General features: G+C 35.7%; 1 protein-coding gene across 2 annotated transcripts in view; it reads left to right on the top strand.

The window, feature by feature from the left end:
- The first annotated feature begins 11,896 nt into the window (after window positions 1-11,896).
- Window positions 11,897-19,072, top strand: part of LOC138702632 (uncharacterized) — a 32,125-nt gene continuing 24,949 nt past the window's right edge. For both annotated transcript variants that reach the window (XM_069829954.1, XM_069829953.1), the window contains exon 1: window positions 11,897-12,053. In XM_069829954.1, coding sequence (XP_069686055.1) covers window positions 12,039-12,053 — 15 coding nt within the window. In that variant the 5' untranslated portion in view covers window positions 11,897-12,038. The remainder of the gene's footprint in view (window positions 12,054-19,072) is intronic.

Genomic DNA, 19,072 nt, shown 5'->3' with positions numbered 1-19,072 from the left:
GGACTGGCTAATATTTCATATTTGAAAAATCCTATGGAAAACAACATAGGCTATTTTTTGACATGTGTCAAAATCCATTTTGAATAGTTACTCACGCTGACATAATATAAACAAGTAGATTTGGAATGCACTAATGTTTGCTTTTCAGTATAAACATGCGGAAACATTTCCTGAGTAAACAAGTTATCACCAGCCAATAGAATTCATTTACTGAAGTTGTCTAGTCATCCGTAATATTTTGCGGTTTCCTCCAACTTCAAAACAATGTTAACTCAAATGAATGTGGAATGCACTGTTTAAGAAACTGTCAAGTGGAGCAACATTGGAAATCGAGATATTTTTGGACACCATTAGTACTCTTCCTTTTCATAACATAGTATAGCTTTGCTCATGGACCGTGTGCCTTACGCAATTCCTGGTGCTGAACAGATGTTACAATGAGAAAGTATTTCCTGTCTACGTCGATATTTATTCCTTATATAGGAACTGAAATTAAAGTTACAGGCTATATCTAATAATAATTTTAATGCAGTCATGTAAAGCATACACGGTAATTCTGTAAAAGCGTTAAAAAACTAAACAAGAACATCTGAGATAGGTAACTCGGGGTCCACGAAATCAGATTAAGGAGATATGAGCTTAAACAGGTCCATCGCTATCGATGACTGCTTTTCTTATTACATACATTAGATTATATACTTACATTTATTTACACTTACGGTCTTACTAATAAAAACTCTATATACAGACGTTTAACTGTCTTATACTTATACAATGAGTAGCTCGTTTATAAGTCGTGTGTAAATTCCTTACTAATAATCACTACATACGTCTTGTATAACAGTATAACTGTTACACAGCTACGTCATAGTTTCGTCATTACTTCATTACGAAAGGTAATAGAATATCTGAGGTTCTCTATTGCATCCGGTAGAGTGCTCTAGTGTATCGATAGTACAACTGGCTCTAATCGATTGCCACACTATATTTTGGACAAAGAGTACAAGCTACAGCAATAATATTCTAATTATTCTGTGCTCTTTGGTTTGTTCTTCTTTGGTTACTAGGCAACCATCATCATAAAATGACAGTCGATACGAACAGCTGTTAGAGGGGCGGCCATTTTTCTCTATATACAACGCTTAAACAAGGGGTTTCGTGTATATTAACTACTGCAAAGCAATTCCCATTGTATAGTTACAGACTGTTTATACATCCATCGCTTATGCATGGTTTATTAGTAACGTTTTCTGTCTCAACTCTGCATAAGTCTCGTATAAAAACTATACACGGTTTATTAGTAAAACTGTTATTATTTACAGTAAATTCTAAGAAATTATAAATACAATATAAGTTGTAAGAAAACCGAATATCTAACCTTGAAGATGGAAAATGAAGAAAAGCTGGAGACTGAAAAATAAGAATGAAAATGGTTAAATTTAAATATCAGGGGTCAATTTTAGAAGCTGATGGGAATAGTGTAGACGAAATCTAAAAAGAAAGAAATGAAGGAAGGAGTATAATTGGCATGTTGGACACAGTTCTTTAAAGTAGAAATATTTTCAGTAAAACAAAAATCCTCATTTTGGTACAAAGTGTTGGTTATACGGGACAGAATATTGGACATTATACAGAATATCGGAAAACAAATTATTGGCTACTGAAATGGACTTCGAGGTAATCAAGAATCTAAAGAAATTAGAAATAAAAAAAATTGGACAAATTATAATGATAGAAAAGAACATTATTGAAGTATTTGAAGAAAGAAGATTAAAATGATTTGGACACGTGAAGAGGATGAAAATGTAAGAATACCGAAGATGATGCTGGGGTGAACTGCGGAGGGAAGGACGAAGAAAACCGAAAGAATAATGGATGCATGGCGTGTGAAGAAATAAGACTAGAACTACTGAAGAAGATGTGCAGGTGTAACATTTCTTTGGGTGAAAAATAACTACTTAAGCTATTGTAGAAAAATACTAATGACAAACAGCTGATAGTTCTCCTTTTTAATTTTCACAACAAGTAGCCCCACTAGGAATAAATGAATATAGCAATTTCATTAGACGTGAGACCCATTTCAAAATTAAAATTATATGTTTGTACACATATTCGTATTTTGTATGTAATCCATAGCGTGGTGCACAGGAATCTCTTCCATTACACTCTAGTTGAAGTTTCGAAAGTCAAGCGGAATACTTTTGAAAAATGTTTGTACCAATTTCCAATTTTGTATATTTGAATTTTAAATTTTGCCAATTTAGTTTATTTTAACTCTGGAATTACATGGAATATCTGAAGGCTCGTATAACTCTTACTATGATTTTTGTGGTATCTTGTACCTACAATATTGATACCCATTGTAATCAAGATTGGTGACATTGTATGAATATCTGACGTAGAAAAATTGAACTCATAAAAGCTTGCTAGCCATTGATTGTGCCTTAAAAGCTATCCGACACAGTTTCAGTTTAATGACCACATGAGTGCCATATAATCATAGCTCATAATATCCTAAAATTGAACTCATAAAAGCTTGCTAGCCATTGATTGTGCCTTAAAAGCTATCCGACACAGTTTCAGTTTAATAACCACATGAGTGCCATATAATCATAGCTCATAATATCCAAAAATTGAACTCATAAAAGCTTGCTAGCCATTGATTGTGCCTTAAAAGCTATCCGACACAGTTTCAGTTTAATGACTACATAAGTGCCATATAATCATAGCTCATAATATCCAAAAATTGAACTCATAAAAGCTTGCTAGCCATTGATTGTGCTTTAAAAGCTATCCGGCATAGTTTCAGATTAATAACCACATAAGTGCCATATAATCATAGCTCAGAATATCCAAAAACTTAATTTTTGGAAATTAAGCAAAACTTACATCTCACTAATTAATCATTTGTCAGTAATTATTTTAAATATGCCATCTATTATAATTGTAAACATCAACGAGTGTTTTAAGGAAAATAGTTTGTTTTTATATAAGTTTATGAATTGTTAAAAATAAGTATTTTTTATATTATGAGTTATGATTCTGGAGGACTCGCATATTTAACATATGTACAGCATTGTAAATACTTCCATGATTTTGACCCAGTGGCATTATAAGAAACAGTTTTATTTATGCATTTATGAATTATTTAAATGATAAGATAGTCTTCAATATTCAATTTCAATTGCTATCATAATAAGGAACAGAATTATAATCAAGAAAAGACATGATATCGGAGAATACCAGCCAATGCAAGAGAAATCTTGATTATGTCGGCGCGATTATGATTGGAAACATCTTGAAAAAGTTGTGAGATATTAAATCGTGTAAATTACATACAGGAAGGTATCCGATCTACATCAGATTCCTCGGAAAATCTTGTAAAATGAAGTGGTTGTAAAAACCCAAAAACATAATCGATGGTTGCTTAAACAACATTAGTCCGAAAAAGTAAATTTTACGGCAGAGAAATGACCTCCCACACATGTTCTCCGAGTAATGGGTTCATGTTCAGCTTCAATAGAACTTCCCCGTTACAATCCGTTATTAGAAGAGGTACACCATGAAACAATAGAGCACAAAAACGGTAACAAGTTAACATGATGGACGCTACACTCACATTAAATAGAAATAGTCTTGAAACCATTAAAACAAGCATGTTGGATATCATGATCATGAGGAAAACCTCGGAAAAAACCCATCAAGCGCTCAAGCGGAAATCGAACTCACGTCGGAGAGCAACTCAGGATCGGTAGGCAAACGCGCTACCGTCTGAGCTACGCCGGTGGTTAAATGAAATCCTTAAACCATCCTGTCAGATCAAGTCAGTGTTCCGTCTTTCTATAAGCATCTCATGAAATTTATATAACCTTCATTGGAAGTTAGAAGAAAATTCATCTTCAAGGACTAATAATATAATTTACATATTCACTTCATTGTTGTGTAAATTTGATTTTGAATTCTCTAGAACAAATAGTTTCATGCAGGTTCTTTGTTTTTAATAATTGTATTAATAACAGTGAGACATAAATAGTAATAGAACACATGTCATTAAGTTACTGATCTAAATTCTAAGCAGAGTCTTATTCATGCAACACGGCTGCGCAGCGCATGCTACACCGTTCACAAATCGGATGAATGGCAACTCTTGTTCGTGCAGATACTGCTTTCACAGCAGATCTTTCACGAACAAGATCCACAGTCATTAATCGTTCAGTTCATAGTTTCGGCGCATTCTGAAGATATCATGCAATCCGTTAAACAATTAAATAAAATTCGAGCCAAAACAAATTCTTCTCGATCAGTTCTTGAAATAGTTCATGTAGCCGCGTGTAGATGGCAGGAGAAGCTGGAATATGAACTGTAGACTGGTGCAGTTGCTTTCAGACCAAGAGCAGTATTCTAGCCCTCTTGTTTCAGACACAGGCAAGGGTCCAAGAGACCTGGTACTTTTAATAGAAAAACGTCTTAAAAAACTCAAAACATATTCAGACAGTGGCGACAACTTGTATCTAGCTCCTAAACCATCAAAAGCTTCCACTTGTGTAATTAGAATTTCAGTCACCAGATGGCAGTGGTGTTACAGTTTTTCCCAACAAGTTACTCTCTGGTCTTCTCCATAAACTACAAGTACTCACCATAGACGACGGACTTATACATATAATTCACAGTTTGTTAAAATGGAAAGTGAACTTTCAGCAGTTCAAAATATTCACTCAGGAGTTCCACAAGGTTCCATAATTGCACCACATCTCTATTCTGTCTATGTTCACGACATGCCACGCTCTGCTAATTGTAAATTAGGATTATATGCAGACGATACTGTGTATTACACAAGCGACTACAACATCAACAATGCCCACATCAAGTTACAAACACAACTCAATGCTCTAGAAACGTGGCTTACAAATTGGAGAGTAAAAGTAAATATTGAAAAAACACAAGCTATCATATTCACCCATAGGAAACCTAAAAAACCAGATTGCCTTCGTCTCTTCTCAGAAAACATTGACTACAAGAATGACGTTAAATATCTAGGAGTGATTCTCGACAAACGTCTGCGCTACAGTGAACATGTAGAATATGCAAAAAACAAAGATCTGGCCAGATTTATTCACTTATACCCACTGATTAGATCTCCGTATCTTAACTTTCCCCTCAAAGTACGGCTTTATACATCCGTCATAAAACCAGTGATGACATATGGTTGTGAAGTTTGGAATTCCGCCCATCCAAGAATCATCAGAAGACTACATGCAATCCAACGATCAGTCTGCTTAAAAGTCACTGGTGCTGACTACACCACATCAAATGCACAGCTCCAAGATATGTTACAGATTGAATCATTTTATGATTTCATCAAAAGAATTTCAAATAAATTTTCTCGAAAGTTCCTGTATCATCCTAACCCTCTCATTCGAGCTCTGGCTACCTGAAGCGAAATTTGATTAATTAAATGCCTTCAAGAAAAGAATAACTAAGTTGGAACGAAAAATCATTTTAATATCTTCTTATATTACTTTAAAGTAAAAGCCTTATTTATATATAAGGCTGAAACTTATGTACAAATCAGCATCACGACAATAAAAAAAAAAAAACAAGTTACTCGTTGGTTTTTCCTGAGTCCGAGGATATCCAGAGTATCACAATCCTTTGCGCCGGCAAATGCCAGCGCGCTATGCGGTAAAGTGCATCAGTTATTCATAGATTTCAAAAAGGCACATGACTCGGTTAAGAGAGAAGTTTTATATGATATTCTTATTGAATTTGGTATTCCCGAGGAACTAGTTCGATTAATTAAAATGTGTCTCAGTGAAACGTACAGCAGAGTTCGTATAGGTCAGTTTCTGTCAGATGCGTTTCCAATTCACTGCGGGCTAAAGCAAGGAGATGCACTATCACCTTTACTTTTTAACTTTGCTCTAGAGTATGCCATTAGGAAAGTCCAGGATAACAGAGAGGGTTTGGAATTGAACGGGTTACATCAGCTGCTTGTCTATGCGGATGACGTGAATATGTTAGCAGAAAATCCACAAACGATTAGGGAAAACACGGGAATTTTACTGGAAGCAAGTAAAGAGATAGGTTTGGAAGTAAATCCCGAAAAGACAAAGTATGTGATTATGTCTCGTGACGAGAATATTGTACGAAATGGAAATATAAAAACTGGAAATTTATCCTTTGAAGAAGTGGAAAAATTCAAATACCTGGGAGCAACAGTAACAAATATAAATGATACTCAGGAGGGAATTAAACGCAGAATAAATATGGGAAATGCCTGTTATTATTCCTCTGCTGTCAAAAAATCTGAAAGTTAGAATTTATAAGACAGTTACATTACCGGTTGTTCTGTATGGTTGTGAAACTTGGACTCTCACTTTGAGAGAGGAACATAGGTTAAGGGTGTTTGAGAATAAGGTGCTTAGGAAAATATTTGGGGCTAAGAGGGATGAAGTTACAGCAGAATGGAGAAAGTTACGCAACACAGAACTGCACGCATTGTATTCTTCACCTGACATAATTAGGAACATTAAATCCAGACGTTTGAGATGGGCAGGACATGTAGCACGTATGGGCGAATCCAGAAATGCGTATAGAGTGTTAGTTGGGAGGCCGGAGGGAAAAAGACCTTTAGGGAGGCCGAGACATAGATGGGAAGATAATATTAAAATGGATTTGAGGGAGGTGGGATATGATGATAGAGACTGGATTACCTAATCTTACTCAGGATAGGGACCAATGGCGGTCTTATGTGAGGGCGGCAATGAACCTCCGGGTTCCTTAAAAGTCAGTAAGTAAGTAAGTAAGTAAGTAAGTAAGTAAGTAAGTAAGTAAGTAAGTAAGTAAGTAAGTACAGAGTGATTTATATAGAACTGACACATTTCTTTCTTTAATTATTCCGTTGGAAATTCATTCAATGACCCAATTTTAGCACCAAATTAAGCAGAATGTTCTGGAGTTTCGATTCTTTGTCACTAGATGCGCAGGTATTTATGTTTTATTCCTATTGTTGGCAGCCTAAAGCCATATAGGGTTACGGTTGTTCATTAGCTACAGGAACCAGATAAGGATAAAGGATTGAATTATTGTCGTTGGTTTCAGACGTTCAATGTGCAAAATCCTGCCATATTGTCCATCACATGGTTCACAGATGAAGCATGGTTCCATTTATCCGGTTATGTGAACTCACAGAACTCACGCCATTGGGCCATCGAAAATCCACATGTCATCCATGAAGCATCTATGCACCCGGTTAAAATCGGAGTTTGGTGCGCAATATCCGCACAGAGAATAGTGGGGCCATTTTTTTTAACCAGACTATAAACACTGCAGAGTACCGACTGATTTTCATAGAGTTTGTTGAGCAACTTGACGATGTAGAGCTGAGTCAAGGATATTTTCAGCAAGATGGCGCTACATGCAATACATCAAATGAATCCATGGAACTAATTACAAGTTTCTTTGACGACCGAATAATTTCCAGGAACCTGTGGCCACCGAGATCTCCGGATTTGACAACGCCGGACTTCTTTCTATGGGGTTACTTAAAAGACAGGGTTTACGTCACACGTCCCCAGACATTGGACGATCTGAAGCACAACATCACACAGGAGATTCAAGCTATTGACAACAGAGTCCTCCAACGAGTGGCCAGTAACATGGAACGACGTGTTGAGTTGTGCCTTATGCAGGATGGAGGACATTTTCAACATTTGCTATAGAGGTAAATAATCTCCCAAAATTCCTCTACATTTTAGGTATAATAAGTTGTCGCTAGCACAATTCGTTTTGAAACAATTAATGAAAGAAATGTGTCAGTTCTATATAAATCACTCTGTATATCTGTAAGCACAGACAATACTGCATACAGTATTTTATAATAACTAAATTTTCTGAAATTTAATTTTATGGAAAATCTATATATTTCTGGGAAATCTAAGAGCAAAGGAGCAAAATGATAGTGGAACTTCCGCATGGATACTCTGCTACGGATTCCACCTTTAAAAGGAATGTCACTGTGTATCAGTATACATCCAGGTACTCGAATGCAGATTTCCTATTACGTAAGACAGAGAATTTTACAAATAATAATTAACTTAAATCACCGTGCACGCCTTTCCGGATAGGACATCATCCACAGAAAACGGAATGCAAAACCTTCCCCAAGGCCTCAATAACCGTCAAGTTACAGTGAAATAAAATGTAACATTGTCAAGACGTTCGGCCAAACGCAGTACGGCGAGACGCAATCTGATGTCCTTGTTGAGGCAGCCGGAAGCGGAAATAGCGGAGATTCGATCATAGAGAAACACTGGCATCCGCTCCCACACTTGTATGGTAGCGGTTATTAAAGACGCATTGGAGTAACAATTCTATAAAAATATATCTCCACTATTTTCACAATGATGCAGACACTATCATTCATCGAATTGAAGATTTTCATGCGGTGCTGGAGGCCTACACACTCCTTCAATCAAAAGGACTAGGCCTAGAACCTGCTCTGTCTTATCATGTTCATGTTTTCGTTGGTCTTCTGACATTCCTATTGGTGTGTAATTCAACTTTCTTTTTAGGGTAATCTAGTGTTTTCCATTCATCTTAAGCGTATATGTAGATATCATTTTTGTTCTTGTTCTTGAAATTCTTTTTGTAAGATTGAATGTATCTAGCAGTTGACGGATATGTTCATTTCTCAGATGGCCCGGCAAAAGCAGATCAGCAACTCTTCATTTCACTTGATACGATTTCCTTAAACACCAGTTTTTGCAGCCACATATTAATAATGGAATAGCTAATGATTATACAGTTTTGAGTTGAGGGTTAAGTGTTATTTTTCAAAATTCTTCAGAAATGTAATGAAGACAAGCATCATCTAAGACCACAAGATTGGCGGTCATAAGGGTGAATTACTGTGTGATAGTCCAAATCACCGTCACAACACTAGACGATGCAATCCCCAAAGGAAAATATTGCTACTGTCACTCATTTTAGATTCGAACAACGTTGCAAACCAGAAAAACGTACACCGCCATTAGCTGGGAAACGTGACTCCACAGCCAAACGAAAGGCGAATTTTACTGCACAAATGAATAACTGCCAAGAAAGCCGCCCATATGTGACAGATAAAAAACGGGTTCACAATTTCTAGTGGATAGTGTGGCTGATGTTGCTCTAATATTCCTGCAAGTTCCAAGAAAATAGCATATTGCGATACAAGAGTGCTAAGTGCATTGTAAGAGAATGGAGGAAAAGTTAGAGAAGACGAGAGCAAGCGCCGTTTCACGCGGTTATTCAGGAAGTCTATGGGATTCACCTCCAACTTGCTCGTGTCGACCATGTGCACATCGCTGGTGTCAACTCTATAATCTTGTGCGCTCGCTCAACAAAACCCATTATTAGCCTTTTTGAAGATACGGACTAGTTCCGTTTGCCTTGAGACAAGCAGTTTTAAGGTTAAGTGCAACGAATCCACAAAGCAGCCATGGAGAAATGTATTCCTCTATGTGGAGTCAGGGGCTGTGCTTTGATGATGACAGCATTCAGTGTGACCAATTTTCTGAAACTTACCGTTTTCAAGATTTTGGGATAAATCATGCGATTGAAATGTTTGGGCGTCATTAAAGATGCGTTTCTTAATAATACATGTTAATGTCTTTGACGTGCACACAATTTAGTTTTATTTTATTTTGGAGACTAAATTATATATTATCAGTCTTACTAATAAACCGTGTATAGTTTTTATACTAGACTTATACAGAGTTGAGACAGAAAACTTTACTAATAAACCATGCAGAAGCGATGGATGTATAAACAGCCTGTAACTATACAATGGGAATTGCTTTGCAGTAGTTATATACACGAAATCCCTTGTTTAAGCGTTGTATATAGAGAAAAAATGGCCGCCCTTCTAACAGCTGTTCGTATCGACTGTCATTTTATGACGATGGTTGCCTAGTAACCAAAGAAGAACAAACCAAAGAGCACAGAATAATTAGAATAATATTACTGTAGCTTGTACTCTTTGACCAAAATATAGTATGGTAATCGATTAGAGCCAGTTGTACTATCGATACTTAACACGCCACACTAGAGCGCTCTACCGGATGCAATAGAGAACCTCAGATATTCTCTTATCTTTCGTAAAGAAGTAATGACGAAACTATGACGTAGCTGTGTAACAGTTGTACTGTTGCACACGACGTATGTAGTGATTATTAGTAAGGAATTTACACACGACGTATAAATGAGCTACTCATTGTATAAATATAAGACAGTTAAACGTCTGTATATAGAGTTTTTATTAGTAAGACCGTATATATATATATATATATATATATATATATATATATATATATATATATTTCTTATTAAGTTTGTGACTTTGTTGTTTTGATATTGCAAATAATTTTTCTCTTTACATTAGGCTAAAGAATGAACTAATCCTAAATTTGGTATAAAGTGTAGCTAAAATTTTTTAAAGTTATTTTGAAATCATATAATTGTAATGAAGATGCTATACGCAAAAGGTGATGGTGATTGCCCTTTGAACGTGTGGCATTACTATTATTTAAAAATGAAAGCGAATAATATAGCCTGATGGAACTTGTAGCTATATTGTTGATAACTGGACCATATTTGCTAAGCACAAAAGAAGAATACAGGATGAGCATGGGTATGACTGTAGCATTATGCAACACATATTAAATTAGAAAACTGTGCAATAATAGTCTGAGGCCGAGTTAAATCTCTTAGCATCATCTCCCTTTTATTCACTAGTGAATTAGATAATGGTCATGATCATGAGATAGGCCTACATGCGCCGATTATCGCAGTTTATTACTATTTATGCTTCATTCCCTATATGAAAAACATCGTAGCCCGTCGCCATATCATAAAATGCAGTGTTGCCTACAAACCAAGGACTAGAGACAATAGATACGCTACTCCCGCTTCTGTATTATGAATCCTATTCCTGGTCTTAGATTAATGGAATAAAAATAAAGGGTGCGGCAAAACATCCTCCCTTATTTAAAGTTTAAATAAAAAAACAGATGGATCAAAATAAGGAAACTGTATTAATATGAATGGTATCCAAACAGGGGGAAATTTAGGTTGACATGCGTTGCCATAGCGATATCAAATGACATGCGCAAAACAACAAGAATTGAATAGGACACTGAATACACGGAATTGACATTCAATTAGTGCAAATTGCAATCTGTAACGAATTCCAACTATGCCGTGGACGGGTGAAGAACGTGCTTACGGTGTGGTATCGTTTCTGGTAAGTGGTAATTCCGTTGTCGGTGCTCAGATATTACCCGGACGCTTATTTTTTTCACTTGGCGACGTCTCCTGGGCAGCACGATCACCAGACCTTGCACCCTGCAATTTTTTTCTATTGGGGGCATCTTAAGGCTGAGGTGTTCACACATCGGCCGAGGACTTTGCCAGACCTAAGAAATGCAATACAGGAAGAAATTGGTCTTATTCCTCAAGAAATGCTAGTTAGAGTGATGCAGAATTTCCGAAGTCGCATTCAACAATGCATTGATAGTGAAGGACACCACTTGAGAGAACGTTATTAAAAAAATGAAAAATTCCCACTGTTAAGATACCATTTATATTAATAAAGTTTCCTTATTTTGATACATCTGTTTTTTATTTAAACTTTAAATTAGGGGGGATGTTTTGCCGTACCCTTTACATGATTTCAAAAAAAAAAAAATTATATTACTGTTACTTAGTGAAAATCTAAATAGAAAGATGCTTTCAGCCTCAAACGGTGTCGAATTCACTTCATATTTTGCGTTTATTAGTCCCTTGATATGGCTGACGGAAATGCAAAGATGTGACTCGGTCGTAGGAAGTGTAACCGCATGACATTCGAGGGGTCGGTACTAATTAAGAAGGGGCGTGTGGATAAGACGAACTTATCTGGGTGGTGTCCTTAACATTGTGAATAAGTTATACACCACTCTTTATCTGGCATCCTCAACCACAAGTCCAGCTACGAAGACATCTTGAAGTGCTACAAAATGATTCCTCACAATGTAAGTACACTACAGCACGCAACATAACAGCTGTTCCTGCAGCACTCAGGTGACGGCCTTAATTTCTCTTTTCCAGTACGTTATTCAGTGACTCACTGTCAACTACACGGCTATCTAGCGTCGATGGAATTGGTGATAGTCAAACAGTATTTGGCGGGATGGGTCTCAGGATTCGCCATGGGTTTATCTGCCATTTGCTTTTAGTTGGGGAACCTAGAAATAAAACCAACCAGGTAATCGTCCAAGAGAGATTCGAACCCACGCCCTAGAATAGGAGCGACGTGGCGAAGCTTGCTAGCCGTAAGGACTGTTTACCGAGAACTATGGAGGACGGGTGTACTGAGCAAGGGTTGAACAATCCCGGCGGTGCGCCACACGCGTCAGGGTTCAGGAATAACTTTATTATTGAAAGAATCTCAATAAATAAACAAACTGTGTCCATCTGATTCATTTGTAGTGTCGCAGTGGTAGACATGAACCTGTCTGTATGTGTGCAACGAACTTATTCTTAGAAACATCTATTTTATTTCGAAAAATATGTACAGGGACATCATTTTATTTTTGCTTCAATTTTTATTGCACCTGAGTTTTTTAATGTACTTTACTCCCACCCCTCTACTAGTAAACTCCCAACCGTCCTGCACACAGAACCAAGGCCGCGTATGCAGTCAAAGTCAGTAAACAGTACTGAGTTAGTGAGTATAGCACGTTCCAGAAATATGACGAAAGAGCTTTCAATATTGAATCATATTTTCGCACAGGTACTGTCGTCCATTTGCCTACGTCGCATCCCGGTTTCCCCCACCCGCTTCTGCTCGCCCCTCTGTAAAGGTTAGTGACTGGGCTGTCTTAGCTCTTTTCTGAAAACATTAATTTCTGTCAGGAATTGGAATTATTATAAAACTGTTTAAAATAACTTAAATAAAAGGGTCTCGTTAAGTAATTAACTGTCACGTGATTTCTCCCCTTTCTACGACCCTACGACATAACCACTTGGACGGACAGTAGATAGCATGTCTGAGTAATTTTATCTTTTCGGATCGGGCAGAAGTGAAGATTGAATTTACAGTACGTAAGGTACTCTTTTATAGAGTAGGTACAGAATTATTTCAACATGAGTTACTAGTAAGAAGGCCGAAACTGGTAATTGGAATTAGGTACAATAATCTATAGTGCTATAATATGCAAATATACGTGTGTTGAAATGAACGGCCATAATTTTCAAAATTGTGTTTAAATATCCATATTATGATTATTTTTCCAATTTAACTTCATTCCCTATATTGTACTCTAATGTGTTGTAGACAGTATAATACACACTGCATAATGAATACGTCCGCATGGACAGCTCAGTTTGTGAGTAAAAACACTCATTGTTAATACAGTACTGTATTTTGATTAAACAAAAACCTAATGAAAACTATCAAACTCAAAATCGCGATATTTCCTAGTTTATGTAAATGGATTAACTACTTTTCGTCCCTCCTATACCTAGTAAAGTGATTTGTTTGTATTTTCGGCAGTATCATCGAACTCCAGTCGTGGAAGGGGGTAGCAAATGATGTTTCCATTATCAACCGTTAATCCATGGGTATAGCCAAGTTAATGTTAGAAATGTTAGTAAAAATAAAATTATGTCCCTGTAGTAGGTACCTAAAGCATGTTATTTTAAGAAAAATTAATTGAATCTTTCTGGCAAACGAAATTAAGAAACTACATGGACTTACAGTTTTTTACCAGCAGAATATAACAATGCCAATAATTGTTATTAAATATACATATATTTAATATGTTTTGCACACTGCTTAAGTCGAAATGTACTAAACAACAGGATTAAAAATAACACATTTGTTTAATTAAAACAATTGGGGAAAATTTTTTCTATTCGTTTTGATTTTGGCAGGTGTTATACTGACTTCTAATTTCATGGACACTTCAAACATAAGTACTCCATTATAAAACATATTTTTTTGCATCTTCGAACAGTATAACAAGGCCTGTGTATATTCAGAACATATTTTCTGGAAGAATGGGCTTTCTTTGTTTCTCAATTTATTTTCGCAATATCCGGATTAAGATATTTTAATGCTGCAAGCCGCAAGACAGCTTTTAATTCTGTATCCTTTATGCTTGCCCTCAGCCTTGGCTTCATGCGCTTCATTCTAGAAGACTTTTCACAAGCATAAGTGCCACCAAATATGGATAGCACATTAGGCTGCAAATTTGCGTAGTGTTGTTTTCTGCACATCACGTGCTTGGCGCTGCGGAGCGTTCGAATTATAACAATACTATCTTTATTATAGAGATCTACCGCCTAGTACCGATATTGTAATAAAATGAAGCTGACACAATATCAAATTTCACTTGTTTGTTGCAAATTGGATGGCTATGAAAAAATTACGTTTCAAACATTTTTATGAGGATATTAATAGACTGAATATACCGTAACATAATAATAATAATAATAATAATAATAATAATAATAATAATAATAATAATAATAATAATAACAATAATAATAATAATTTTATTTATTTACTAGCCGTACCCGTGCGCTCCGCTGCACCTGTTAGAAATAAATATAAAGTAATTACATAATTAAAATAGGACGTTTGATCCCGGGAACATTCGTGTTTGTTAGAAGACTAAATCGTTTAATATGTTACTTAATTTAAATTGCATCCAAATAATTAAAATGCGATCATTTTGGTCCAGAGACACTCATTTGGTGCAATGACAATTCCTTTAACATGTTTCTTAAATTGTATTACATGCAACCATAGTTTAATGAAGATTGACATCATTTAGATTTAATGTGTATATTTTATTTTACTTGTTATAGGTTTCCATTGAATTATGGTAATAACTTAATTTTAACCCTTGTTTTCTACGTATTCAGTAAATGGCGCTTGGCCCACTATGGTTCTGAACCCTTCAAATAACTTAAATTATATAATATAATATAATATAATATAATATAATATAATATAATATTATATTATATTATATTATATCAGAAGTTACTGTAATAACATTATAGCATTATGTCCATCTAGAGAAACTACACTTTCCAATGGTGAAATAATAATTAATTATACAAATCGGTTAATTTAGCTTCCGATATTACTTCATACAAACACAGAAACATTCTCTGTAGGCTATCTTTCATAGCTTTTGATTATTGCTGTCCAAGGCCCCTTATACACGAAGTCATTTGTTTTTTAATTCATTACACGGCCTTAGATGGCAGTTATTTTAATTTTAAAACTCATTTATCTCATTAAATATCAGTCCTATCAAAAATTTTCAAGAAATAAAACTTATCGCAAATTATTTTTAAAGAAACTTTTGTTATGTAACATTTTTCAGAAAAGTCAATAATAAGCGAGATATTTCGATTTATTTAATTCAGGCCCCCTTATAACCCCCCTTTTAAGTAATGTAAAATCTAAGTTACAACGAACTTAATTTACATTCTAATTTTCATCGAAATCCGTTCAGCCATTATCGCGTGAAAAAGTAACAAACATACAGACAGACAGACATACAAACAAAAATTTCAAAAAAGCGATTTTCGGTTTCAGGGTGGTTAATTATATATGTTAGGACCAATTATTTTTGGAAACTCGAAAAATTTCGGCTACAGATTTATTATTAGTATAGATTTATTTATGTATCTATTTATTTATCTATTTATTTATTTATTCATTTATTTATTCATTTATCTATTTATGTATTTACTTATCTATTTATTTATTTATTTATCTATCTATTTATTTCTTTGTTTGTTTGTTTGTTTGATTGATTGTTTATTTATTTATTTATTTATTTATTTATTTATTTATTTATTTTGCTGTACAACAGCCAGAGGCCAATAACAGTTCAGCACAAAACATCATTACAATATGACAAAATTGATAATGACAAAATAATAAAAAGTGCACAAAATAATGACAGTAATGACGATGGATGGACAAAATTTGTTATTTATTATTGTTATTGTTATTTAAGAATGGATTAATTTAAAATACATAACCAAGAATACTATGAGAATAATAGTGATGATACAATGGTAATTAAGTATAATGCCTAAAAGAATACATAAATAATAAATCGTTGCCAAGAGCAAACAAAGTCTATACATTGAAGGGATCGAATTCGCAGCCATGCATGTTGGCATTTTTAATGCATCTGGAGACTGGTGAAAGAAATTTCGAATTTCTAATATAGAAAAGTTTGTGGGCTCTCATATCTTTTGTTGGAATACGTAAGGTAATATTGTTTAAGAAAGAGTCACAGGATATATCATCCAAGTTGTGATGGTGTTAGTGTCGAACTTGAGTACTGACAGTGATGGTGTCAATCGTGTATAACGATGGTGACGAAAGTGCCTGGCAATGGTGATAACCTCGATGTGTGTGTGAACTTGAGTAGTGATTAAGGTTGTTCAATCGTGTATAATGATGGTGACGAAAGTGCCTGGCAATGGTGATAACCTCGATGTGTGTGTGAACTTGAGTAGTGATTAAGGTTGTTCAATCGTGTATAATGATGGTGACGAAAGTGCCTGGCAATGGCGATAACCTCGATGTGTGTGTGAACTTGAGTACTGATAGTGATGGTGTAAATCGTGTATAACGATGGTGACGAAAGTGCCTGGCAATGGTGATAACCTCGATGTGTGTGTGAACTTGAGTAGTGATTAAGGTTGTTCAATCGTGTATAACGATGGTGACGAAAGTGCCTGGCAATGGTGATAACCTCGATGTGTGTGTGAACTTGAGTAGTGATTAAGGTTGTTCAATCGTGTATAACGATGGTGACGAAAGTGCCTAGCAATGGTGATAACCTCGATGTGTGTGTGAACTTGAGTAGTGATTAAGGTTGTTCAATCGTGTATAATGATGGTGACGAAAGTGCCTAGCAATGGTGATAACCTCGATGTGTGTGTGAACTTGAGTAGTGATTAAGGTTGTTCAATCGTGTATAACGATGGTGACGAAAGTGCCTAGCAATGGTGATAACCTCGATGTGTGTGTGAACTTGAGTAGTGATTAAGGTTGTTCAATCGTGTATAATGATGGTGACGAAAGTGCCTGGCAATGGTGATAACCTCGATGTGTGTGTGAACTTGAGTAGTGATTAAGGTTGTTCAATCGTGTATAACGATGGTGACGAAAGTGCCTAGCAATGGTGATAACCTCGATGTGTGTGTGAACTTGAGTAGTGATTAAGGTTGTTCAATCGTGTATAACGATGGTGACGAAAGTGCCTGGCAATGGTGATAACCTCGATGTGTGTGTGAACTTGAGTAGTGATTAAGGTTGTTCAATCGTGTATAATGATGGTGACGAAAGTGCCTGGCAATGGTGATAACCTCGATGTGTGTGTGAACTTGAGTAGTGATTAAGGTTGTTCAATCGTGTATAACGATGGTGACGAAAGTGCCTAGCAATGGTGATAACCTCGATGTGTGTGTGTGAACTTGAGTAGTGATTAAGGTTGTTCAATCGTGTATAACGATGGTGACGAAAGTGCCTGGCAATGGTGATAACCTCGATGTGTGTGTGAACTTGAGTAGTGATTACAGTTGTTCAATCGTGTATGGTGATATTGTCGACTGTGCTTCTTGATGGTGTTTATGCCGACAATATGCGTTCGCTGTTACGTATGGTGGTGATGGTGTCGACAGTATCTAGTAATGAAGTTAATATCAACCACAAAAATGTAATGGTGTTAAGTAGTGAACTTAAGTAATAATGGTGTCAATCATATACAGTGAGAGTGACGTCAATGTCGACCGTTATCGTCGAACGTAAGTAGTGATGCTATTGGTGTTAACCGTGTATTGGAAGTTGTCGACTATATATGGGCTATTCCATATTATGAAATCGATCAGTATAAAGCCTCTAATTTTTTCCCTATTTATACAAGGTGCTGAGGGGAGTGCATTTTCAAAAATATACTATCGAAAGTCAAACGGTTTTCGTATTGTTGAGCGACAAATTTAGCGTATTTTATAAAAACAAGCCTCTTTCAGCGCTCAGAACTCTGGAAGCATTTACTGCAGAACATTGAACGGGAGTTTATTTTGAAGCTGACATTTGGTAGGTTATGTTAAGAAGTAATCCTTATTTTTACTGTATACAGAGAGAGAGATAATCTGATTTTACTTACTTTTAGGCTTTTTGCCAATTTGTAAAAATGTAAAGAATATTGAGAAAAAACCTTGCATTATTAAGAGGGATTCGGCATTGTTTGCTTAGTGGCTCGGCAATAAGTTTCGAGGGTATTAAATATATTATTTTCACACGCCTAGACTTGAACGGCGCAGTACCGCACGCACTGGCCGAGAGGTGAAGATAAGCGAGCGTTGGGCGTCATTTTACTCCTGTATTTATGAAAATTTGTGATAAAGCTAGGCCAGCTATGCGCTACTAGACGAAACATGACGTGTTTGTCTCCTGGTCTTGCTTGCCTAGGCTAGCTCCCGCCTCACAGTCAGCTGGTTACTTCACGCGCGTACTATTTATTTTCTTTATTTGATATTTTCAATACTTTCTTATCAACGGTGCACCAGTAAAAAATATGTGTTTATTTGTACGTTCAATGCGGAATCTAACCATATATTTTAAAAATATTTTTTCGTGGGCAAAGGCGTCTTAATGAGGAAAAATCTAAATTTCTCCATTTCCATAAAAAGTAAGAAAAACTGTTTACATGTCAATATAAAGTTTAATTTCTCAGCATCAAAATAAACCATGATTTTGATCATTAGGTGAAAGGGTTTCGGAGCCACAACAGTTTAAAGTTGCTAATTTCATGAAAATACAATAAATTTAAATATTATTAACTAGCCGTACCCGTACTCACGTTACGCATTTCAGTTTTAGGTTTCTTCATACGTACCATCCTATACTTACTGCAGTGCACACACTGTTGGATATTTGTGCTCTAATAAACAAACCATTCTTAACTGGTATAAATTACAAAATTTCTGCCAAGGAGACATTGTCTAT

This window comes from Periplaneta americana, chromosome 7 (genome assembly GCF_040183065.1).
Source record: "Periplaneta americana isolate PAMFEO1 chromosome 7, P.americana_PAMFEO1_priV1, whole genome shotgun sequence".
In the NCBI taxonomy this organism is placed as follows: Eukaryota; Metazoa; Arthropoda; class Insecta; order Blattodea; family Blattidae; genus Periplaneta; species Periplaneta americana.
This window is presented reverse-complemented; position numbering and strand designations above follow the sequence as displayed.